General features: G+C 41.9%; 2 protein-coding genes and 1 pseudogene across 3 annotated transcripts; 2 read left to right on the top strand and 1 right to left on the bottom strand.

The window, feature by feature from the left end:
* The first annotated feature begins 397 nt into the window (after window positions 1-397).
* On the top strand, window positions 398-2,033 carry LOC109147589 (protein EXORDIUM-like 5). Its single transcript, XM_019295206.1, has one exon. It carries the CDS (start codon window positions 624-626, stop codon window positions 1,698-1,700), a length of 1,077 nt encoding a protein of 358 aa, XP_019150751.1. The 5' UTR covers window positions 398-623; the 3' UTR covers window positions 1,701-2,033.
* A 408-nt stretch (window positions 2,034-2,441) lies between these two features.
* LOC109147548 lies at window positions 2,442-13,353 on the top strand (annotated as a pseudogene).
* A 3,689-nt stretch (window positions 13,354-17,042) lies between these two features.
* On the bottom strand, window positions 17,043-19,928 carry LOC109147591 (zinc finger CCCH domain-containing protein 4-like). Of its 2 annotated transcripts, XM_019295207.1 has the most exons (4): window positions 18,869-19,928; window positions 18,616-18,765; window positions 18,020-18,208; window positions 17,043-17,531 (listed from the first exon to the last, which is right to left on the bottom strand). In XM_019295207.1, the coding sequence occupies exons 1-3, from the start codon at window positions 19,481-19,483 to the stop codon at window positions 18,074-18,076; spliced, it is 900 nt and encodes a 299-aa protein (XP_019150752.1). In that variant the 5' UTR covers window positions 19,484-19,928; the 3' UTR covers window positions 17,043-17,531; window positions 18,020-18,073. The 2 variants fall into 2 exon arrangements, with proteins under 2 accessions (XP_019150752.1, XP_019150753.1); XM_019295208.1 differs by lacking the exon at window positions 18,020-18,208 and having other exon boundaries at window positions 17,043-17,274; window positions 18,665-18,765.
* Window positions 19,929-20,129: the final 201 nt, after the last annotated feature.

Genomic DNA, 20,129 nt, shown 5'->3' with positions numbered 1-20,129 from the left:
TGGCGTGCGGAAAGAATTATGAAAAAAAAAATTGTAATTTCGTGAAAAGAATAAAGTAAGAAAAAAATAAAAATTCAATTTCATTGTTTAATAAGTAATAAGGGTGTGCAAACTTTGATTAACTGATCAAATTAAAAAAAAAAAAAATTGAAAACCGTAACCCTTCATATATACATTTATCCCTAACTCATCCAGTCATCCTCCCAACTAAACACCCGCTAGAGGGAGAGACTACTAAACCCTAAAAAATTTTCAGAAAAAGAAAAAGATTCAGCTACTATTGTTTAACAAAAGAGTTAAACAGAAACATGAAAGGGATGGGATGGGATGGGGCAGTGATAATAAGACGGGACAGTATGTTCCCCACCAAAAGTGGCAGCTGGCGCCAGCCAATTTCCCTCTGCACTCTGCACTGCTTTCTTCTTCTCCTTCATTATATATCCTCCGCCTCCTTCTCCATTTTTACTCACCCACCCCTTCATATCTTTCCCCAACAACTACCCTTTATTTTATTTTAATAATAATAAATAATAAATAATAATAATACCTCTTATTATTATATTATAAAATAGAATAGATAAAAGCTCTTTTGTTGCTATTACCATACAGATCGAACCACCATTATGACGGGGATTAGCAGTAACATGCCACCGCTCCTCTCCTTCTTCTTCTTTTTCTTGATTGCTACGGTCAATGCTTCGCCGGCGCCGGCGGCCGGTAGCGGTCAAACTCTCCAACTGCATCCGCAGGCGGATTATCAGTACCTCAACCCAAAGCTCCCTCCTAGAGCCCTTTCCAACTCCAAGAAATTCGAGGGCTCATCCGACCTCGTCAATCTCCGCTACCATATGGGCCCCGTCCTTTCTTCCCCTATCAATATCTATCTTATCTGGTATGGCAAGTGGTCCCCATCCCAGCAGCTCGTCATCAAAGACTTCCTACTCTCCATCTCCACCACCAACCACCGCGCCGCCCCCTCCCCCTCCGTCGCTGAATGGTGGCGCACTGTGTCTCTCTACACCGACCAAACCGGGGCCAACATATCCCGCTCCGTTCTCATTGCGGATGAGTACTCCGACCGCCGCTACTCCCAGGGCACTCACCTCACCCGCCTCTCCATTCAGGACGTCATCGCAGAGGCCGTACGCTCTAAGCCCTTCTCCATCGACCACAAGAAAGGGATCTACCTGGTGCTCACCTCCATAGATGTGACAGTGCAGGACTTCTGTCGGGCTGTGTGCGGCTTCCATTACTTCACCTTCGCCTCCAAGGTGGGTTACACACTGCCCTACGCTTGGATCGGGAACTCGGGGAAGCAGTGCCCGGAAGTATGCGCGTACCCGTTTGCAATCCCGGGTTACATGGCAGGAGGCGGACCGGGAGCACTGTCTCCGCCCAACGGGGACGTGGGTGTAGACGGGATGATTAGCGTGATAGCGCACGAGCTAGCGGAGCTGTCATCGAACCCGCTGGTGAACGCATGGTACGCAGGAGAAGACCCAACGGCACCCACAGAAATCGGTGATCTGTGCGAGGGGCTGTACGGCACAGGGGGCGGCGGCGGGTACATTGGGCAGGTGATGAAGGACAGGGAGGGGCGGACTTACAATATGAAGGGGAGGAGGGGCAGGAAGTTCTTGGTGCAATGGGTTTGGAGCCCTATCCTCAAGGCCTGTGCCGGTCCAAATGCATTGGACTGACGACTCACTAATCCAATTCATGTAAAATCCCCTCTCCTCCCCGCCCCTCAATCCTACATACTACCACAAATCAAATCAAATCAAATGAAAGCTCCTAATCGCCGCCGCCGCCGGCAGCAGCAAGGGTGACGAGATGTACGGTATGAATTGAAGTGCCCCCTACCCCGATTCCAGGAGCAAGAGTTTTTTTTTTTTTTTTTAATTCCTTTATTTTCTTAGAAATATTTTTTTTTTATTCTTTATAAAAATTCATTAGTGTTATTGTTATTATTATTATTATTTGATATTTGATATTTGATTTTGGGCTAAATATAAGATGGAACCGTATTTATATGTGCGCATGTATAAAGAGCTATTCATGACCGGGAAAAGCTTGAAGCTGCCTTCTGGGGCAGAGCAGGGTAAAATGGGGCATAATTATTAGTTTCAGCCAATCTCTCTCACTGGACTGGATGCCAACCAAAAATGAAATGAATATTTGGAGAGGCAAAAGGGTAAAATGGGACATGGGAATTATTGTGGACGGAGCACAGTGAGAGCAATGGCCAAAGGGTGCGTGAGGCACAGGCTAGGGTTCTCTGTTTTGATTATTTAGTGATGAACAGCTAAGCCTAAAGGGTCCCCTCTGCCTCTCTTTCATATCACCACTTCTGTAAAAACACTATATATTCTATTTCTTTTCACAGTTTAGGAAAAAAAAAAGAAAAATCAATCTTACTATACTCACCGCTCACCAATAAGCATCTTTCTCAGGTGAGGTCCCCCCTACTTTTTCCCAACTTTAAATTATTTTAACCATGTTTCATTTTTTATTATTTTTTTTTGAAATAATAACCATATTTCATCTCATATTCGAATTATACAAATAAGACTACATTTACTCCTACACTTTACTACATTTCTTACTCTTTGCTCATGCACTATAATTGATTTAGAAAAGAAGCTATTACTTTTATTCTTTTCTCTTCATTTTTTTGTTCTATCTAAAAAAATAACAGACTTTACCTTTCAAGAATAAACTTGTCATTTTCCTTTGTTTTTTTTTTCAAATTTTTAATTTAGTTGAGCCATCCATCCAAATTGCTCAAATTAAAACCTGCACTGACCATTGGCGGCATGTCCGACTGTCCGAATCGAATGTGCCGCGTGGCTATCGGGTCAATTTTGAATGAATTTATTCAAAATAGACAAAAAGAAAAGAAGGATAGAATTTGCAAAAGGGGGCAAAATATAACATCTAAATTAATATTTTTGTCATTTTAAATTGTTAAAACTCATACAATGTACACTTTTTAGTCTGTACTTTGTAATTTTTTTTTTTTTTTTTTTTTTGCATACATGGAAGAAGGACATGAGGAATTGGAGGAGAGAGGGAGAAGGAAAGAAAAAAATTGGTAGAGGGAGAAGGAAAGAAAAAAATTGGTAGACCAAAACGCAATTTTGACGGGTACAGACCCACGTGCTGTGGGATTGCAATCGTTATATCGTGGACCAGGGTCCACAATGCAAGTGCAAAACATTAAGGAAATAAGAATCGGAGGCATTTATTAAAAACAAATTTCAAATGCTCGTCTCTTTTAGAGTTTACTCATTATTTTTTCTATTTGACTTTTTTCAAAGAGAACTTCTCACAGAAACCTCGTCATTTTACGCCAGGCATGTTTGAGTTTTCAATTTTATGTGTACTCATAAACTAGACTAGAACACTTATTTATTTATTTATGGTATTAAGTGGTTGATTCAGCGGAGTATAATTTTTGAATTTATTGCAAATAAAATAAATAAATAAACACTCATTTTTATTCTTTTTTAATATATTTTTTTTCTTAAATTTTTCATCTCACTTATGCCACAGAGAGGATCCGTGAATCAATACACTACATCACAATTTATTGCACTGTATAATAAAGTGAAACCAATGTTTAAATCGTCAAAGAAAATGCATAAAACATATAAGGATTTTTGTGATTTTCAAATTCTAATTATGTTTTTCTTTTCTTTTTTTTTATTTTAAAAAAATTGACAAAGTTATTTAAAATATAAAAATAAAGAAATTAACAACTAGCCACATGCAATATACACACTAAGAACTGACAAAAATTGTATTATTTTCAACATAAGCTATTCAAAATATCAACAAGGGTAAAGCCCAAGCTAATGTTAAAATTTTAAAACAAAAAGATTTATGAAAATGTACATAATAAGAAAATTAAAAATTTTTAAATTTTTTAATATTTTATGATTTGTAGGTAAAATCTCTTCCCCGCACTTATTTTTAACATTGTCCCCAATGTTGTGAGATGAAAGAAAAGAGGATAAAGAAAGTCCTCCCCTGTTAGATTCCCCTTTCAAGGAATTCTCAATTTGCACAGCATTTTTTAAATGGCGAGAAGAAACTAATTTATGATCAATGTCATTCAAAATATTTTCTTTTTGAATTTTATCAAACCCCAACTTACCATCCTTTGCAAAATTCAACCCTTAACTGCAAAAAATTGGTTAGATCTATCAAGCAAATTCATAGATGTAAAAATTGAAAACTCAGCAGTTTCATCAAGCACATTTTTGGTCAATTTGTTTGCTTGAACATCAATTGGGATTGGGGCAATTCTTTTTGTAGCACTGCACTTACCGTTTTAGGCACACAACTTTTGAGTATATTTAGAAATAGAACCGGGGACACATAAGGTTTGGGTAGTATAGGGCTCCTTAGATTTATGCAACTTAGGCTCATCTTTTCCAACAATAAAATCATTAGCATCATTATTTAATTTTTCAATCATTTCAATTTTAGAAGTGGTGTCTTTTTTCCAATTATTTTCAATGATTTCACCACTTCTCATAGCCTTAGCTTCCTCATGTTGACTAGGTAACTTACCTGGCATATGCCCTTGCAAAGCTTTAGCAATCTATCCCACTTATACTTCTGATTTTTTCAAGGAAGCCTCATTTTGTTGGAACTGTTGTTCATCTGCTTCTTGTTGCATCTGAAATTGTTGCTCATAAGCTTCTTGTTGCATCTGAAATAGATCATTTGCTTCTTCCTGTCTAATGCATGCCTGTATAAAATCATTCAAAGAATCCTTCAAAGATGGTTTTTCAGGTTGGGGTGGATCAATTGGTTGAAAATCATTTTGATTATTATCCTAATAAAAATTAGGATGGCTTGGTTGAAAATCATTTTGATTATTTCCCAAGAAAAATTAGGGTGACTTTTTCAACCCGGATTATAAGAATTATAACATAGGTCATACACAGGCATTTGATTAAAAACATTGATTGAATTAGCCTGTCCAAAACCATTATTATTTCTAAATGAATTATTTTTATGCATACTTAACATAGAACACATATTTTTTTTTATTTGTTTTGCTAACACAAACATTTAAAAAGTCAAATCCATATTGGAATTAACTTCATACATTTTTTCAAAAATTAGAATTTTTTTGTTTTTAATTTTTAAAGCAAGATAGAATTAAATTGAAAAAGAAAAAAAAATAGCAATAATAATAAAGGGAATAAGAAAAAAAAACAAGCAATTATTAAGAGAGAAAAAAATAAAGGGAATAGGGAAAACCAAAAAAAAAAATTAATTAAAAAATTACACAATTATTTCAATAAAAGAAAAAAATCAAATTGCAGAGTAAACAATTCCCTGACAATGTCGCCAAAAATTGATGGACAATTTTAATATAGTCCTCGCACGAGTCAATTATAATTTTAGCGTGCAAAACAAGGGATCGATCCCACATAGAATTGATACAATGCAATTTATAAATATTGATAATTTAACAGCACGTTTGGTTCACGGAATGAATTTTGAGGTAATAGGAATGTTATTCCATAAGGAATGGAATAGGCAAAGAATAGAATATGAATTGTATTCTATTGTTTGGTTCACGGAAGTAATAGACTTTAGGAATTATATTACAGTGTTTGGTTGATTTAAGGAATAGAAATGGAATATGTTTTAAAAGACATAAATACCCTTATAAAAATATATGATGGTGGCGATGGTGGTGGTGGTGGTGGTGGTGGCGGTGGTGGTGGCGATGGTGGTGGCAGTGGTGGTGATGGTGGTGGTGGCGGTGGTGGTGGTGCTGGGGTGGTAGTGGTGGTGGTGACGGTGACGGTTGTGGCAGTGGTGGTGGGGGCGGCGACGGTTGTGGCGGTGGTGCTGCTAGGTGGTGGTTCTGGGGGCGATGGTGGTGGTGGTGGCGGCGGCGGCGGCGATGGTGGTGGCGGTGGTGGTGCTGGGGTGGTAGTGGTGGTGGTGGCGGTGGCAGTGGCGGGGGCGGCGGTGGTGGTGGGGCGGGGGCGGCGGTGGTAGTGGGGGCAGCGACGGTTGTGGCGATGGTGGTAGTGGCGGCGGCGGCGATGGTGGTGGTGGCGGCGGCGGCGGTGATGGTGGTGGTGGCGACGACGATGGTGAAATAGGATAAATTTATATATAGGATAAAAAAATTAGGTTAAAGAAAGGGGTAAAAAAGAAAATAGATTTTAAAATCTATTCCTGAGCGTTCAGTAATAGGCTAATACCAGGGGGACCCTAGTAATAGCTATTACCTTATTTGAGGTAATAGAAATGGTTACCAAACAAAGGAATAGGTCTATTACTGGGAATGCTATGTCATTTCTGGCCTATTCCGTGAACCAAACGGACCATAAAGGAATAATTTAAAAGAGTTCAAAAAGGAAGTTTCAATTGCAGAAAATTAAATCAAAAGTATGCAAAGAACTTTAAGGAAAAATAACTCAAATAGCAACGATTTGATAGGAAACATAAGAATAAAATTCTAGGAACATGAATTTAATATCATCGTTGAGAGATTAAAAGCAATTATCGCCTTAAGCAATGTCATTAATAATTAATTAATAGTGAAGACTAATCATGAGTCTTCAATGACAGGAACAATAATTAATAATTAATTGGAATGAATTATGAAGAGCTAGGCAAATCCACCAACAAATAAAATATACTCTTTCTGTCCTATTTTATGTGACTGGTTTAGTTAACGAGGTTTGACTGAAATTATTTTTAATTCAAATTTTCATAATATTAAGTTTAGTATTAGTATATAAAATTTATATATTTAGAAACTACACTAAAAGTGCGATTAAACACAAAAAAAAAAAAAATCAATTTTTTTTTTTTTTAAAGTAAAAGATACTAAAGAAATAAACAAAGAAGAAAGAGTTGGTGTGACCAATAAATAGTAAGACATATAATGTAGCACCCCCGATTTTCATGCCAATTTAAAGCTTATATACGTAAAGTAAGGTACTAACAGGTATCATAAACGTAAGCAACAGCGGAAGTCTAACATCAAAACAAGGAAAACCAAGGAGTGTTATGCCACGTTCACCCCAACGTGAACGCACAGGCAAGTCTAAAACCATCTATTTAATTGTTCAACAATTGTGGCACACAGGCCAAAACACTAACTACAATGTTCAGGGGATCTATACTATCAACGGCTAACGCTCTCGCCATGTCTACTCAAGACCTGTAAAACACATAAAGAAAGGGGACGACGCCCGGTCAGCGAATATTGCTGGTAACCCATCAATACGCGTTCAATAGCATATATAGGTAGTATAATACAAAATCATTTTCGAAACGGGATACAGTATATATATCAGTTCAAAAGTCAATAAGAGAAGTCAACTTGCAAAGACTCTATTTCACTCTCCCAAAGGACAAGGGAATCAACATCCCAAGACAACATCAAGACAAGAACAACAGTAACACAAGTACAACTCGAGGTGTATTCTACTGATCACAAAGTAAAATACCACTCGACATGCTTAACAGAAAAGGATAGACAATCACGCATTGGCAACACATGCCACCGTGACACTACATGTCACACGTTTCAGATTCCATGTTCCATCCTTATGCCCGGTTCCAACCTTATGACTACCCCCGACCTTATAACTAGTTCCAACCTTTACCTCCAGGACCCCTGTACTTCTAAGTCCAACCTTATACCTCCGGGAACCGTCGTTCCCCCACCAACAACCACCAAGATTTCCACCAACACATAGTACACGAGGGTACCGTTCATTTCAATCACACAGCCACCAACAAGTGAGCCTGAAGCCCATGAGCCTGAAGCCCATAATACAACTCCATAATATCATTTCATGGCCACCACGAGGACCACATCTGTACCTTAGTGATTAATGTCTCATACCATTAATCGTGTAATCAGGTACAGCCAACACACACATCATCATAGGAATCAATCAATGGATCACAACAAAGATATAAAACCATACTCAATCAAGGAAGGATTACAATCCGACACCAACGATGATCAACACAAGTTATCATCCACATTAGGAAAGAACAAATCACACACACTAGCATTTCAACATCAAACTAGCATGCTTATCAAACGGGTAAACAAAACATGGTTCCGAAAAACATACAAGACTCATCATGGTTCAACGAATCGCAAGATTGAACCCTTAGCACGATCCAAGACACCAAATCCGACATAGATCCTAACATACTGTTCTAAACATACGAAACATCAAGAAGACACTCAAATAGTCCAACAAAAGAACATCGAGAAGTCAAAACATCAATTACCGAGTCAAAAGAATCATGGGGAACAAATCTCCAAAACAACCCAAAGGTGTTCCTCACGGGTGGGGCCACGAGTGGACCTCCACCCGTGGGTACAAAGCCCTTCACCAACTGTACATCGCGGGTGGGGCGGCGAGTGGGCCACTGCCCGCCGTTCCGCCCGCGGGTACCGACCCTGTACCAAAATAATCCCTTTGGGGATTTTCAACACCAAGTCCAAATTCAAGTCCAAAACACCCAAAATCTCACAAAATACAACAATATGACTTAAATCAAAGGAATAGCCAAGCAATGGCATACAAGAATCCTACTAACAAGCTCTAGATATGAATTCTCACACGACAATGCATCAAAACTCACATTTCATAGCAAAAATCACAAGTAGAAGTCAAGAAATCATCATATAGGTAAGAAAATAGATTTTGTAAAGCATGGGTTACCTCTTGTAGCCTAAACCTTCACTTATCACACCTTTACAAGCTTCTAACAAGGCTCTCCTTGAACTCCAACTTTAAGAACACACCAAAAGACAACAAAGATTCTATCTTTAGAAAAAGACACCTTAAAAGGTACTAAAAACACTAAAGGACCAAGGATCTTACCCTCCTATATGCTCAAGGTTAAGAAAGGTTGAATCTTGGAGACCAACTTGAAAAATCTTGAATTGCCCAAACTTGGCTTGAAAAGAAGCTAGCTATTTTCTAGAGAGAAGGAGGAGCTTTTCTTTTTTAGGGTGTTAGGGAAAAGAAATGAAAGATGACTCTAGGTTAGCTTGGGATACAAACATAAGGTGAAAGGTCTTCTTTACCCTTACTAAAATGAGAAGTGTAAGGATACAAGGGAACAATTCACAAAGCAAAGAGTACAACCCATTGACTTGGATTGACTAGTCAATTTCTAGTTCTCTAACTATTAAATTTTCAGGATTTTAGGAATAAATTACCAATTAAGCTAGGAGTAATTATCTAATTAATCCTTAAATACAATTTGGATTTATGGGGTGTCACATATAAAATGGGATAGAGGGTAATAGATACCCCAAAATAGCCGCCTGAACTAGAAGGTCTAGCAAGGCAGCCGGGCCAAGGCATGGTTCGATACTTAGCAAGTAGGGGATCCCTAGGACCCTTCCCAACCATCGCATAAGGCGTCCTACGACGGCAGTTGTTCATCCTTTAGCAATCAATCTCAGCAGCCGGTGTGTCCCCGGGCTGGCTCTCGGATGAGACTCGGTTGGGCGACCAGCCTCGATAGTCGGTGTGTCTCCGGCCGAATACCCCGTGGGATTTAGATGGAAGACCAGGCTACGGGGGTGGTGTGTCCCCGATCGTGCGCTGCTTCGAACCTGACCGGGTGACCAGGCTTCGCAGGCGGAGCGTCCTCGCCTGGGTACGTTGGCCCCGGGAAATATTCCCATGGCGGCCAAGGCATCGTTCCCGGCCGGGTGCGCATCTAGAAACGGATATCAACGGATTCTGCTGAGGCTATCTCTGTCCCTTTAGGTAGCTTCCTTAATTATTCTAGACGGTTTATGGTAATAAGTAGGCAGCTACATCAGCCCTACGTCAGCCCTATCCCGTCTTTAGGCTTGGCCTTACGTCAACCGTACTTACCTTGTACGAACTTCATACTCATGTATAAATATCCCAACTGGACATCATGTATCGGGTTGACACTTTTGAGGGCAAAATCCTAAAGAAATAATATCACATTATTCTCTCTTTAATACTTTATCGCTTGTTTTCATTATCTCGTAAGTACATTATCTTGTAAGCACAGCTTTTTGGTGGTGTTGGCCTGCCGAGCGACCATCGAGGCTGTGAAAATCAACAGATGAGAGTACTAAAGAACAGACAAAACAATGACAGGAAAATACACAAGAATGCTTGCCCAGTAAATTGCTGCTAAAGAATTCGAAAGTGCTCAATTATCGTTGATGAAGATTCAATTTGTTGTTGTCTGGAAATTACGGAAACATCGCCGGAATTAATTTTCTTGAGGGAACAGACAGCTTCCGGAAATACTGAATTGCTACCCACCGAATGGAGGACTTGCCAATTCTGCGGGAAGTCTGTGAACTGACGAGCCCGTGCCGGGCGCAAATCTGCGGGAAGCACGCTATGATTCTATGCACGTTCGGGTAGATTTGACCCGGTAGCACGCCATAATAGTTGAGGAAGGCGAGAAGGAACGGGCTGAAGGGGTATGTTAGAGGGGTCTTCAAGGAATCCAAATGCATCCGGAGCCATAGTCCTTGGGTGCGATCCTTGACGGTTCCCCGAGACCTACGGGTGCTAAACAAAACCCGACCGACAAGAAGGGCGGCCGCATCCTTCGCTTCTTTCTTCGTCAGGAGACTTCGATGCCGCTTGGCGGAGGAGCTGTTCAAGAAGATTTTCTTCTTGCTTAGAAGGTCGTCGGCCAGGCGAGCTGCCGACGCGGGTGAAAGCGTAGGATCGAGGGCCACCACCATGGCGTGGGGCGGCAACCCACGATACTGGTTCCCATACACCGGAGGCTCCAGCCTCGTCCCCATCGCCCCCCCCCCCCCCCCCCGACCAACGCTCGACTGCCGCTGGGGTGATCAGTATTCCCACCCAATCTGGGGGATACCCGGTTACCCCGTCATCGCGCTTGTTCATACGCGTAGCGTCGTTCGGTGCGCTATCTTCGCCCGACCATGGTGACGACCGATCGCTGTCATGGCCCGTTCGACTGGTGCGCGTGCTGTCGCCTTGCACTGACGTCGATTGCCCAGATGAGGACCCCTCGGTCACCGTGCCCTCAGATTCGTCGTCGCTGCCGCTCCCGTAGTCTCAAACCGCGCGATTCTGGCTGTCGAAACTCGTCATGGTTTCGCCCCTAAAAGACGAAGGGGGGAGGTTTTCAACGATGGTGCCCTACCAGGGCCCCGGGCCAAAAGTGACCGGGTCCTAAAAGCCTAAAGCTACCCTAGTAGTTTAAGAAAAGAGCAGGAAAAGGAGTACTGACCGATTGGCTGCTCTTAGTGGAGTGGCTCGAAATTTGGTTGTCGTCCAGGAATGTCCGATCATCGAAAGAGAGATGTAGAAGCGTAGTGGGACCCCAGCGACGCCCCTATTTATAGAGAGTACTGCGGCGGGAAAACGCCCCTAAAACCCACGTTTCAAGCCCAAATCTCGAGGATCTCCTGGGACGACTCGTGTCCGCCTAACTCCAGGGACGGCAAGCGATCGCAAGCGCAGCGTACACCGCGGTGCATGTGAGCCCGTCCCCGGAAGACCAGCCCTGAAGCATGGCTCGAGCCCCTCCTCCTAGCCATCGTCGAACCCTCGAGCCAGGGGGTTATATGATAGGGATATACCCCCGGTTGGCATGCCTTACGGTCGACTACCACCAAGCGTTGCATATCCTTGGGTTAGCGGTCGGTTCATCCGACCCTCGACGCTCTCAGGCTACCGACCGATTGACCGTCCCGAAGGCGGACGTCCCGATCGTGCCCCTCGGTCCGGATGAGATCGCCGTCGGACTAACCAACTCCCTTTGACTTGTTAGTCAGACCCGATCGGGCGGCAGGCCCAAGGCACCTGGAAGTACCAGGCTTTAGACGCCGCGTGGCGACCAGGCATCCGACCCCTCCAGTAGCCGGTGCATGTCCGCCACGTGCCAGCCATGCCTGAAACCCGGGCTTTCCCCTTTTTTCCTCTATATAAGGCGCATTAAATGCATCTTGGAAGGGACTTTTGGCAGTGAATTGAACCAGAGCTTCCCGACCTACTGTTAGGAACCCGAGCTTCAATACTTGACTTATACTCGTATTTACTGTAGAGGTTGGTGTGCCTTACGGTCGATTACCACCGAGCGTTGCATATCCTTGGGATAGCGGTCGGTTCATCTGACCCTCGGCCCTCTCGGGCTACCGACCGACCGACCGTCCCGACCGTGCCCCTCGGCCCGGATGAGATCGCCACCGGACTGACCAGCTCCCTTCGACTTGTCGTCGGACCCGATCGGGCGGTAGGCCCAAGGCACCTGGAAGTACCTGGCTTTAGACGCCGCGTGGCGACCAAGCATCCGACCCCTCCAGTAGCCGGTGCATGCCCGCCACGTGCCAGCCATGCCGGAAACCCGGGCTTTCCCCTTTTTCCCTCTATATAAGGCACATTAAATGCATCTTGGAAGGGACTTTTGGCAGTGAATTTAACCGGAGCTTCCCGACCTACTGTTAGGAACCCGAGCTTCAATACTTGACTTATACTCGTATTTACTGTGTCAAGTTAATACCAGCCAAGCTCCCTCGAGTATAGTGGTTCCGCCACTTATGGTCCTAAACTTTCAAATCAACCCTCCGTGATCCTCCAAGTTTCAAAAATGACCTACTACAGTCCTACCGTTAGTGTTTTCCGTTTTAGCCATCAAATGTGAGGGCATAATGGACCTTTCACATATTTCAATGCTCAGAAATTAAAATTAACCCTACCTAATCCATTTCAAAGATGGATTATGACGAGGATGGCGAGGATTTCCGACCGACGGGGCTGTTTAGCCTGGACACGAGCACCCACTTCAATTTCTCACCGCAGAACAATTATCTGTTCTTCAACTGCAACAGTGAGAAGGTGATCATGGAGCCGAAGCCGGCGTTCTGCCAGCAGTTCCTGGAGCGGTGCGACTCGATGTGCGACAGCACCAGCTTCCTGTGCCGCCACCTGTCGGAGTGTCCCTCCGCACTGCGCGGCGGCAGCTCCAGCTGCTCGTATTACCCCAAGGTGGCGGAGTAGCTGAGGCTGATGTTGCGTCACTGCGCGCCGTACACCGGCGTGTGCTGTCGGAACCTTGGCGCCACCCCAGCGTTTAACCAGGTGCCGGAGTACGGCGTCCGGGTGGACTTCGATATTCCGGTGATGACGAAGTGCTTGGAGTGCCTAGACGTTACTAAGGGCGGCGGGACGTGTGGGGTTTGATACTGAGACGACGCAAGATTTCTTGTGCCTTTGCGACAAAGGCAATAACACCACTAACCCGCGTTTCTGGAAGCTATGGAGTAGAATTAGGAAGAAAACACGGCAAGGCATTTGAGATTGAGCCTAGCAATGGGGGTAGTTTCAGATTTGAGCGAATTCACGCAGTCGAATCCGCAGCCGCACTCAGCACTCTCGTAGAAGTTGTCGATCGGGAAGCAGGCGGAAGCGATTCTGACGGAAAAGCAAAGCTCATGCCATCGTTAGTGACCTCGACGATGTTTATCCTCACAAAACGAATTGTTCTGGCTGGATAACAAATGAAAAGATTATTATGCCCTCACATTTGACGGCTGAAATGGAAAACACTAACGGTAGTACTATGGCAGGTCATTTTTTAAACTTGAAGGATCACGGAGGGTTGATTTGAAAGTTTAGGACCATATGTGGCGAAATCACTATACTCGAGGGACCTTGGCTAGTATTAACTCTTCTTTTAATCGTACAAATTAATGTACATTAAAAAGCATATTACAAAATAATTTAATAAAGATTCAATTATAAATGATCAATTCTAAACTTTAGTAAATTTGTAATATAATGATTATTTTGAAATATGTTAAATGAATATCAATGTATTTGATTTAGTACTTCAACCGTAGTTAGCCCCCGCACTATCCAATCCTGGTTCCGCCCCTGTTCGTAAGTTTTGAAAATTTTGGGAAAAACGTGATTGTAATTTGAGGATTCAAGGAGATTAATAATATAATTAATAATGTTTAATTTAATATATATTCAAGTTGGGGTCATATAGCATGGTAACCTGTTGAGAAAATGATCAACTTAGTATTTGGTGTAATTCAATATATTTGAATATTTGAAGGATCTAATTATACATTTTTTGAGTTTAATAATTTGATTGTATTTTTGTATTTTTTTTTTTTTTTGAATGCTACTAGCTCTATTACATTGTAGTATCTGTTCATATACTTTCTCAACCTACTGAAACACAAAGAGCTAATAACGCCTCCACTGAGGCTCGAACTTACAACCTTCCAAATGAAAGTCATACCCGGGTATTTTTGTATTTAGTTGAATGATTACTTTGGATATTTTTGGGGTCATATAGCATGGTAACCTGTTGAGAAAATGATCAACTTAGTATTTGGTATAATTGAATATATTTGAATATTTGAAGGATCTAATTTAGGGGTGTAAATGAGCCGAGCCGCTCGTGAGCGGCTCGGTCAACGCTCGGCTCGAGCTCGGTCAAAATCGAGCTCGAGCCGAGCTCGGTCAAAATCGAGCTCGAGCCGAGCTCGAGCGGCTCGTCAAATAAACGAGCACGAGCCGAGCCTAGATACTCTAGGCTCGTGGCTCGTCGAGCCGGCTCGCGAGCCGTATAATATACAATATAATATATAATATTATATAATTAAAATATATAAAAATAATAATTAAAATTTAAAACTCAAAAGTCAAAACTTAAAAGCCCTATTGTTTTGAACATATCCGGGACGAAATATATATGTACAAGGAATCAAGGACTACTACTGTTGACTTGTGTTTTGTTGTGATTTGCAAACTTATTTTGAATGTTTTGAAGTTTGAACAAACAGACTTGTGTCTTCACTATCTTTTACTTCGTTGCGAAATTATTTTGAGTGTTTTGATTTGAAGTTTGTATTATTTATGTGTGGATAAAACAGAGCAGTTTAAATTTTAAATCAAATAGGTTAAACCGTCAAATTCAAGGTTAAGATCGAGCACGCATTTGAACCCGAGCTCGAGCCTGATCTCGAGCTCGAATTCGAGCTCAAAATCAAGCTCAAGATCGAGTTCGAGCTCGAGCTCGAGCATCCAGTTACGAGCTCGATCGAGCTCGAGCTCGAGCTCGAGCATAGCTGCATTTAACGAGCTCGAGCTCGAGCATACTCATGCTCGAGCTCGGCTCGACTCGTTTACACCCCTAATCTAATTATACATTTTTTGAGTTTAATAATTTGATTGTATTTTTGTATTTGGTTGAATGATTAGTTTGGATATTTTTGGTATTTTAATTAAAATTATGTAAAAAATATAGCGTCCCAATTGTGAAACGGTACAGGCTCCAGAATGAATCCGAAAGCTGTGGAATGTGGCGGAAATTAGCAAGAAAGGGCAGGGAGCTCCATATTCCATACACGTAGTACGTACAAGACACATGAGAGATGCGGTGTTTGAGCATTTGCCTGCCACGTATACTAGTAGTAGTGGGCATGAGGCCACTGCCTGGCCTGGACACGCTTTATAAACCTAGCTAGCTAGGAATCCCCAAATCAGATCAGAATTGAAGTAAAGCAAATAAAAAATGGCAGACATGAGAGGAAGCTCGGGTATATGCGACGAGAGATGTGGGTGTCCGTCGCCGTGCCCCGGCGGCATCTCCTGCAGGTGCGCAAGTAGTAGAGGTGCAAGCGGTGGTGAAGATGAGCACAAGCGATGCTCATGCGGCGACCACTGTGGATGCAATCCATGCAGCTGTCCTAGGAGTGAGGGCATCACCGGTTCAGGCAAGGCCCACTGTAAATGTGCCGATGCGTGCAACTGTGTTAAATGTGCCTCTTAAGTCTTAAATCCCATCCACCTACTATACATATACATATATATAATATAATAATAATAATAATAATAATAATAATAATTAAGCCTGCACTTCGCAGACGCTAGCTCGCTTTGCTGCCTGGTACCTAGCTAGGTAAGCATAAGATAATGGAATACATCAATCAATCTAGCACCTAGCTAGATAGATACAAGTAGTGAAGTAATTAATTACAATATAGCTTGTCGATCGTTACCTTTCTGTATGTAAGAAATATATATGTTCGATCTTAATTTCCTGCTTCCTGCTAACCGATCCAACTGAAGCAACAACGTAACGTAACTTCAATTACTGGAGAACGAATGTGTATAGGATATGATGAGTTACTACTCAGATCAGTATGTATGTATGTATCTATATATGCACGTACAGATAGATGCTTCAATTCTAGTGTTTCCACAACTAACTAACGTACGTACGTTGAGTTAAACGGAATCCTAGTATTTATTTAATAAATAAAATTACAAACATACATTTCTAAAATGAAAATAAAATGTAGAGTGTTGACAAGGAAATCTGAGAAATACTACTTTTGAAGACAGTTTTAAAAAATCCCAAAGTCAATCACCAAAATATTATAAGCATACACTTCAATAATGTCTACCTTACTACTGAACCAAAGGAATAGAAGACAGAAAATGGCAGATCCAAGATAAGATACATTCCACTGTACACCAAGGCCAATGGAACCCACTTTGAAAGATCCAAGATTATTCATTGCTGGAACAGAGAAAGCAGAAAGTAATGAATCGTATCAAGGGTTGCTTAGCTTGTTGACTTGGAGGCACTAATGGCAACTTAATTGTAGTACAAGGCAGGCAGAAGACTACAGCAAAGATAGATACATCATCATTCAATACCAAAACTACCAAATTGAACTCAAAATAACAAAGAGTTAAAAGAACCAACCTCACCAATCCCCAAGAAAGCTGGGACAAGGTAACCCGAGTTTTGCTGCAATTGGTGTGAGCTGAGGGCTGTAGCTATAGACCACCAAACTACACCAAATCCTAACACAAGATTCCCTCCAACAGTGGTACATGATTAGTCGTTTTGATTCCTTATTGTAAGTATAGCTGTATATGGAGATACTGAAATGGCTTTCTTGAATATGATATATGGTAGCAGCAATGGCAGTATCAAGGGAAAGAGAGCTTGAAACCTCATTGATGGTAGAAAAGTACAATGAAGAGAGTCGAGGTTGGAAAATTACAGGGTCTCAAAGCATATAAAATGGTTAATAGAAATGAGAATCATGCAATGGAAACAACAGAACAGTTGAAAAGATTCAGCTGAAAACTGTATATATTCAATTCCATTACTGTAATCAACAAGCTATGATCCACATCACGGGCAGGAAATCTATGAGATCGAGCTCACCAGCTTTCTATGCTGCATCTTTGGGAAAGAAAGCTTGTTATAAAAGTTATGGTGTTTGCTCAAGGTAACATAAAAATGAAGCGGGTCCACTCTGCCAGAAAATGCAAGACTTGTCTTGGCATGTCTAACCGAGGTTCACCTTATGATCTTTATAAGAATTAGGAACTCATAAGGTTATGAGTGTTCTCGCGTGTTCACTTGTATTGCTGGGAAACCTCATACACAAGCTTATCCATGAACTGGCATTTTTTGTGGAATCCCCAACTTGGATTGCTCTGCATTGGGTAAATGTATAAATGTCAGAAATCAGAATACATATTTTCTTGCTGTAAATGGATTGAAAAGGTTAAAATTTTGAATCTTGAAGAAAATATAAGGAAACACACAAGTGACTGAGAGCTTAACCATGAAAAGAACTCTCTCAAATCAAAGTCTAAGAATGTCATTATAAATCCAATTTCAGAAGCATTCTTATGTAGGTCGGTAGTATGTTTCGTTAAGCATATTGCTTACAAATGGACAGAAGAAGAAAGCAAACGAAACATGAACAACTGACTATTATATTTATGGATTTCTAGGTATAAACACGAATGGCTTCATACACATAGTTTATGCTCAATTGTCAACATTTATCTTTAGAGAAATCACCAAGAGATGCCACTTCAGCATTATGATAAACACGGGTAACAGTAGGTGACTAATCCATTTTTTAAGATCAAGTAAAGTTGAAAGAAAGAAAAGAATCGTGTAAGTAGAAATTAACCTGCAGTGACTGAACAGCACGCTCCGTGAATAGCTTCACAGAAGTGGGTGCACTTTATGGAAGAGTTGCTGCAACTCTGTTCAACTCCTCGTGCTGCTGCTTTGCTGTTACTCTGTCAGGGCCACTGTAGTGGTCAACAATCTCTTTAATAATGGGGAGCCTCACCTCCATGGTTTCTTTCATGACTTCCTGGGAAACAATAATAATAAAATAAAATAATGTAAAAACAATGGCATATAAAGCAGTCTTAAGTAGCAGAGCATGTACTTTATAAGAACATTTGCAACTTAGATCCACTGGTACGATCTAGGAAGATACAATCAGTATAAATCATAACAAACTGACAGAGAAATCAATCATACAGACGTACAGCCATGGGTGGATATGAATTCATAAAATTGCAACTTTATGTGTTTGTTAGTCTCTCAAGTCTTATCATACAATACAAAAATCCCGTAAGGCAGGCTCAAAAAAAATTGTAAATGATACTGCCATACAATGAAATTCCAATCAGCAATCTTGATGATTCTCAAGGATACTTCAAACATTATGAAATTATAATTGCAAGCTAACAAAAGCAAACTACTTTGACCTACCTCCCACTCTTTTTGGCTTTCAATTCCTTCATACACCATAAGGAATGGTTTCATCTTCTCAAGAGCATCACGAAGAGGAATTGGAGGTTTCTCATCAATATCAGGATTCATGTCAAACTCTCCCATCATGTACTCTTCTTCACATTCAATCTAAAGGTAAAATCATACAAAGCAAGAACCATTTAAGTACCAAAAAACAACTGCAGAAATGTGGTCCATTCCAATACAATGTGATCAAACAACAATGTCATACCTTTAGGTTGGTATCAAGTGCATCTAGATAAGCATCCTCAATCAAGGAAGGGAATACCCTAGGACCCATCTCTTCAATGCCTTCAGCCAATTGATTCGCAATTTCAGGACCAACCTTTTGAGCCAATTCCTCAGCAGCAGCGTCATCACCAACTTCAAAGACATCACCATATTCATCACCACTATCTTGTTGTATACCTTCTCCCCTTCCCATTCTTCCTCTTCCCCCTCCTCCCCTTCCTCTTCTCCCCCCTCTCCCTCGTGCACTGAACCCGCGTCCACCCTGTGGAGCCATTGCCCCTCTTCCCCTCCCACCATCATCATCACCTCTAGACAGTATCCCAACTGCCTTTTTAACTGCTTCCTCCCTGCTCAATCTCGAGCTGGGAGGCTTGCTAGATTCAGCTTGAGGAGTTTTCCTCGCCCTTAGATGCCGGTTTTCTTCCTTAGGTTTTTCTGAAACAGGAGGTGTTACTGTGGGTTTTCCACGCCCAGCACCGGATAGCACGGAAAGGATACTCGAAGGGAGACTGGAATCCGCAGACGCTTTGGTTTGGGAATCCGAAAACTCTTCTCCTTCCACGAAGAACTTAGGTTGCGATTGTTGCAGCGACATCCGATGTTGGGATGGTGGTGGAACAGAAACTGGTCCTGGAACACCTCGGCCGTGGCCAGCGGGGGCGACGGCAGAAGCATTATCTGCCACAAACGGATCTGAGGAGGAGACGGTGGAGGGGAAGGGCTTACCGCTCCCACGGCCGTGCCTAATTCCACTCGGTGGCTGTGGGGCAGCAGCTGACAATCATCCTTCGCATCATTGTTAGGAGTAAATCCAAAGATGGGGGAGTTGTCGGAGCCAAATCCACCACCTCCATGACCTCGGCCCCATCCGCCGCCGCCGCCGGTGGAAGTTGAGAATGCGGAAGAAATGAAAGATTGCCGGGCGGAGATTGAGTAGCAGCGTGGAAGCTTTCCCCAGCTGTGTCTCATGTCTAAATCCTAATTCGTTGCATACACAAACGGATTCTTTGGGAAATTTGATGATGCTAGGGTATCTCCCTTGAGCAAATACCAATTTTAGTGAACAACTATTAATAAAAGAGTTTTTTTCACTTTTGGTCCCTCGACTTCACTTGTGTTGACAAATGGGATTCTCGACTTTTATTCCGGACATAATAGGTGCTCAACTTCAATTTTTTTTCCACATTTGGTCCCATCCGACTAAGAACCCGGCCAACCCACCGGAATTAGACTCAACCCTT

Source organism: Ipomoea nil, unplaced genomic scaffold (genome assembly GCF_001879475.1).
Source record: "Ipomoea nil cultivar Tokyo-kokei standard unplaced genomic scaffold, Asagao_1.1 scaffold2014, whole genome shotgun sequence".
NCBI lineage: Eukaryota > Viridiplantae > Streptophyta > Magnoliopsida > Solanales > Convolvulaceae > Ipomoea > Ipomoea nil.
This window is presented reverse-complemented; position numbering and strand designations above follow the sequence as displayed.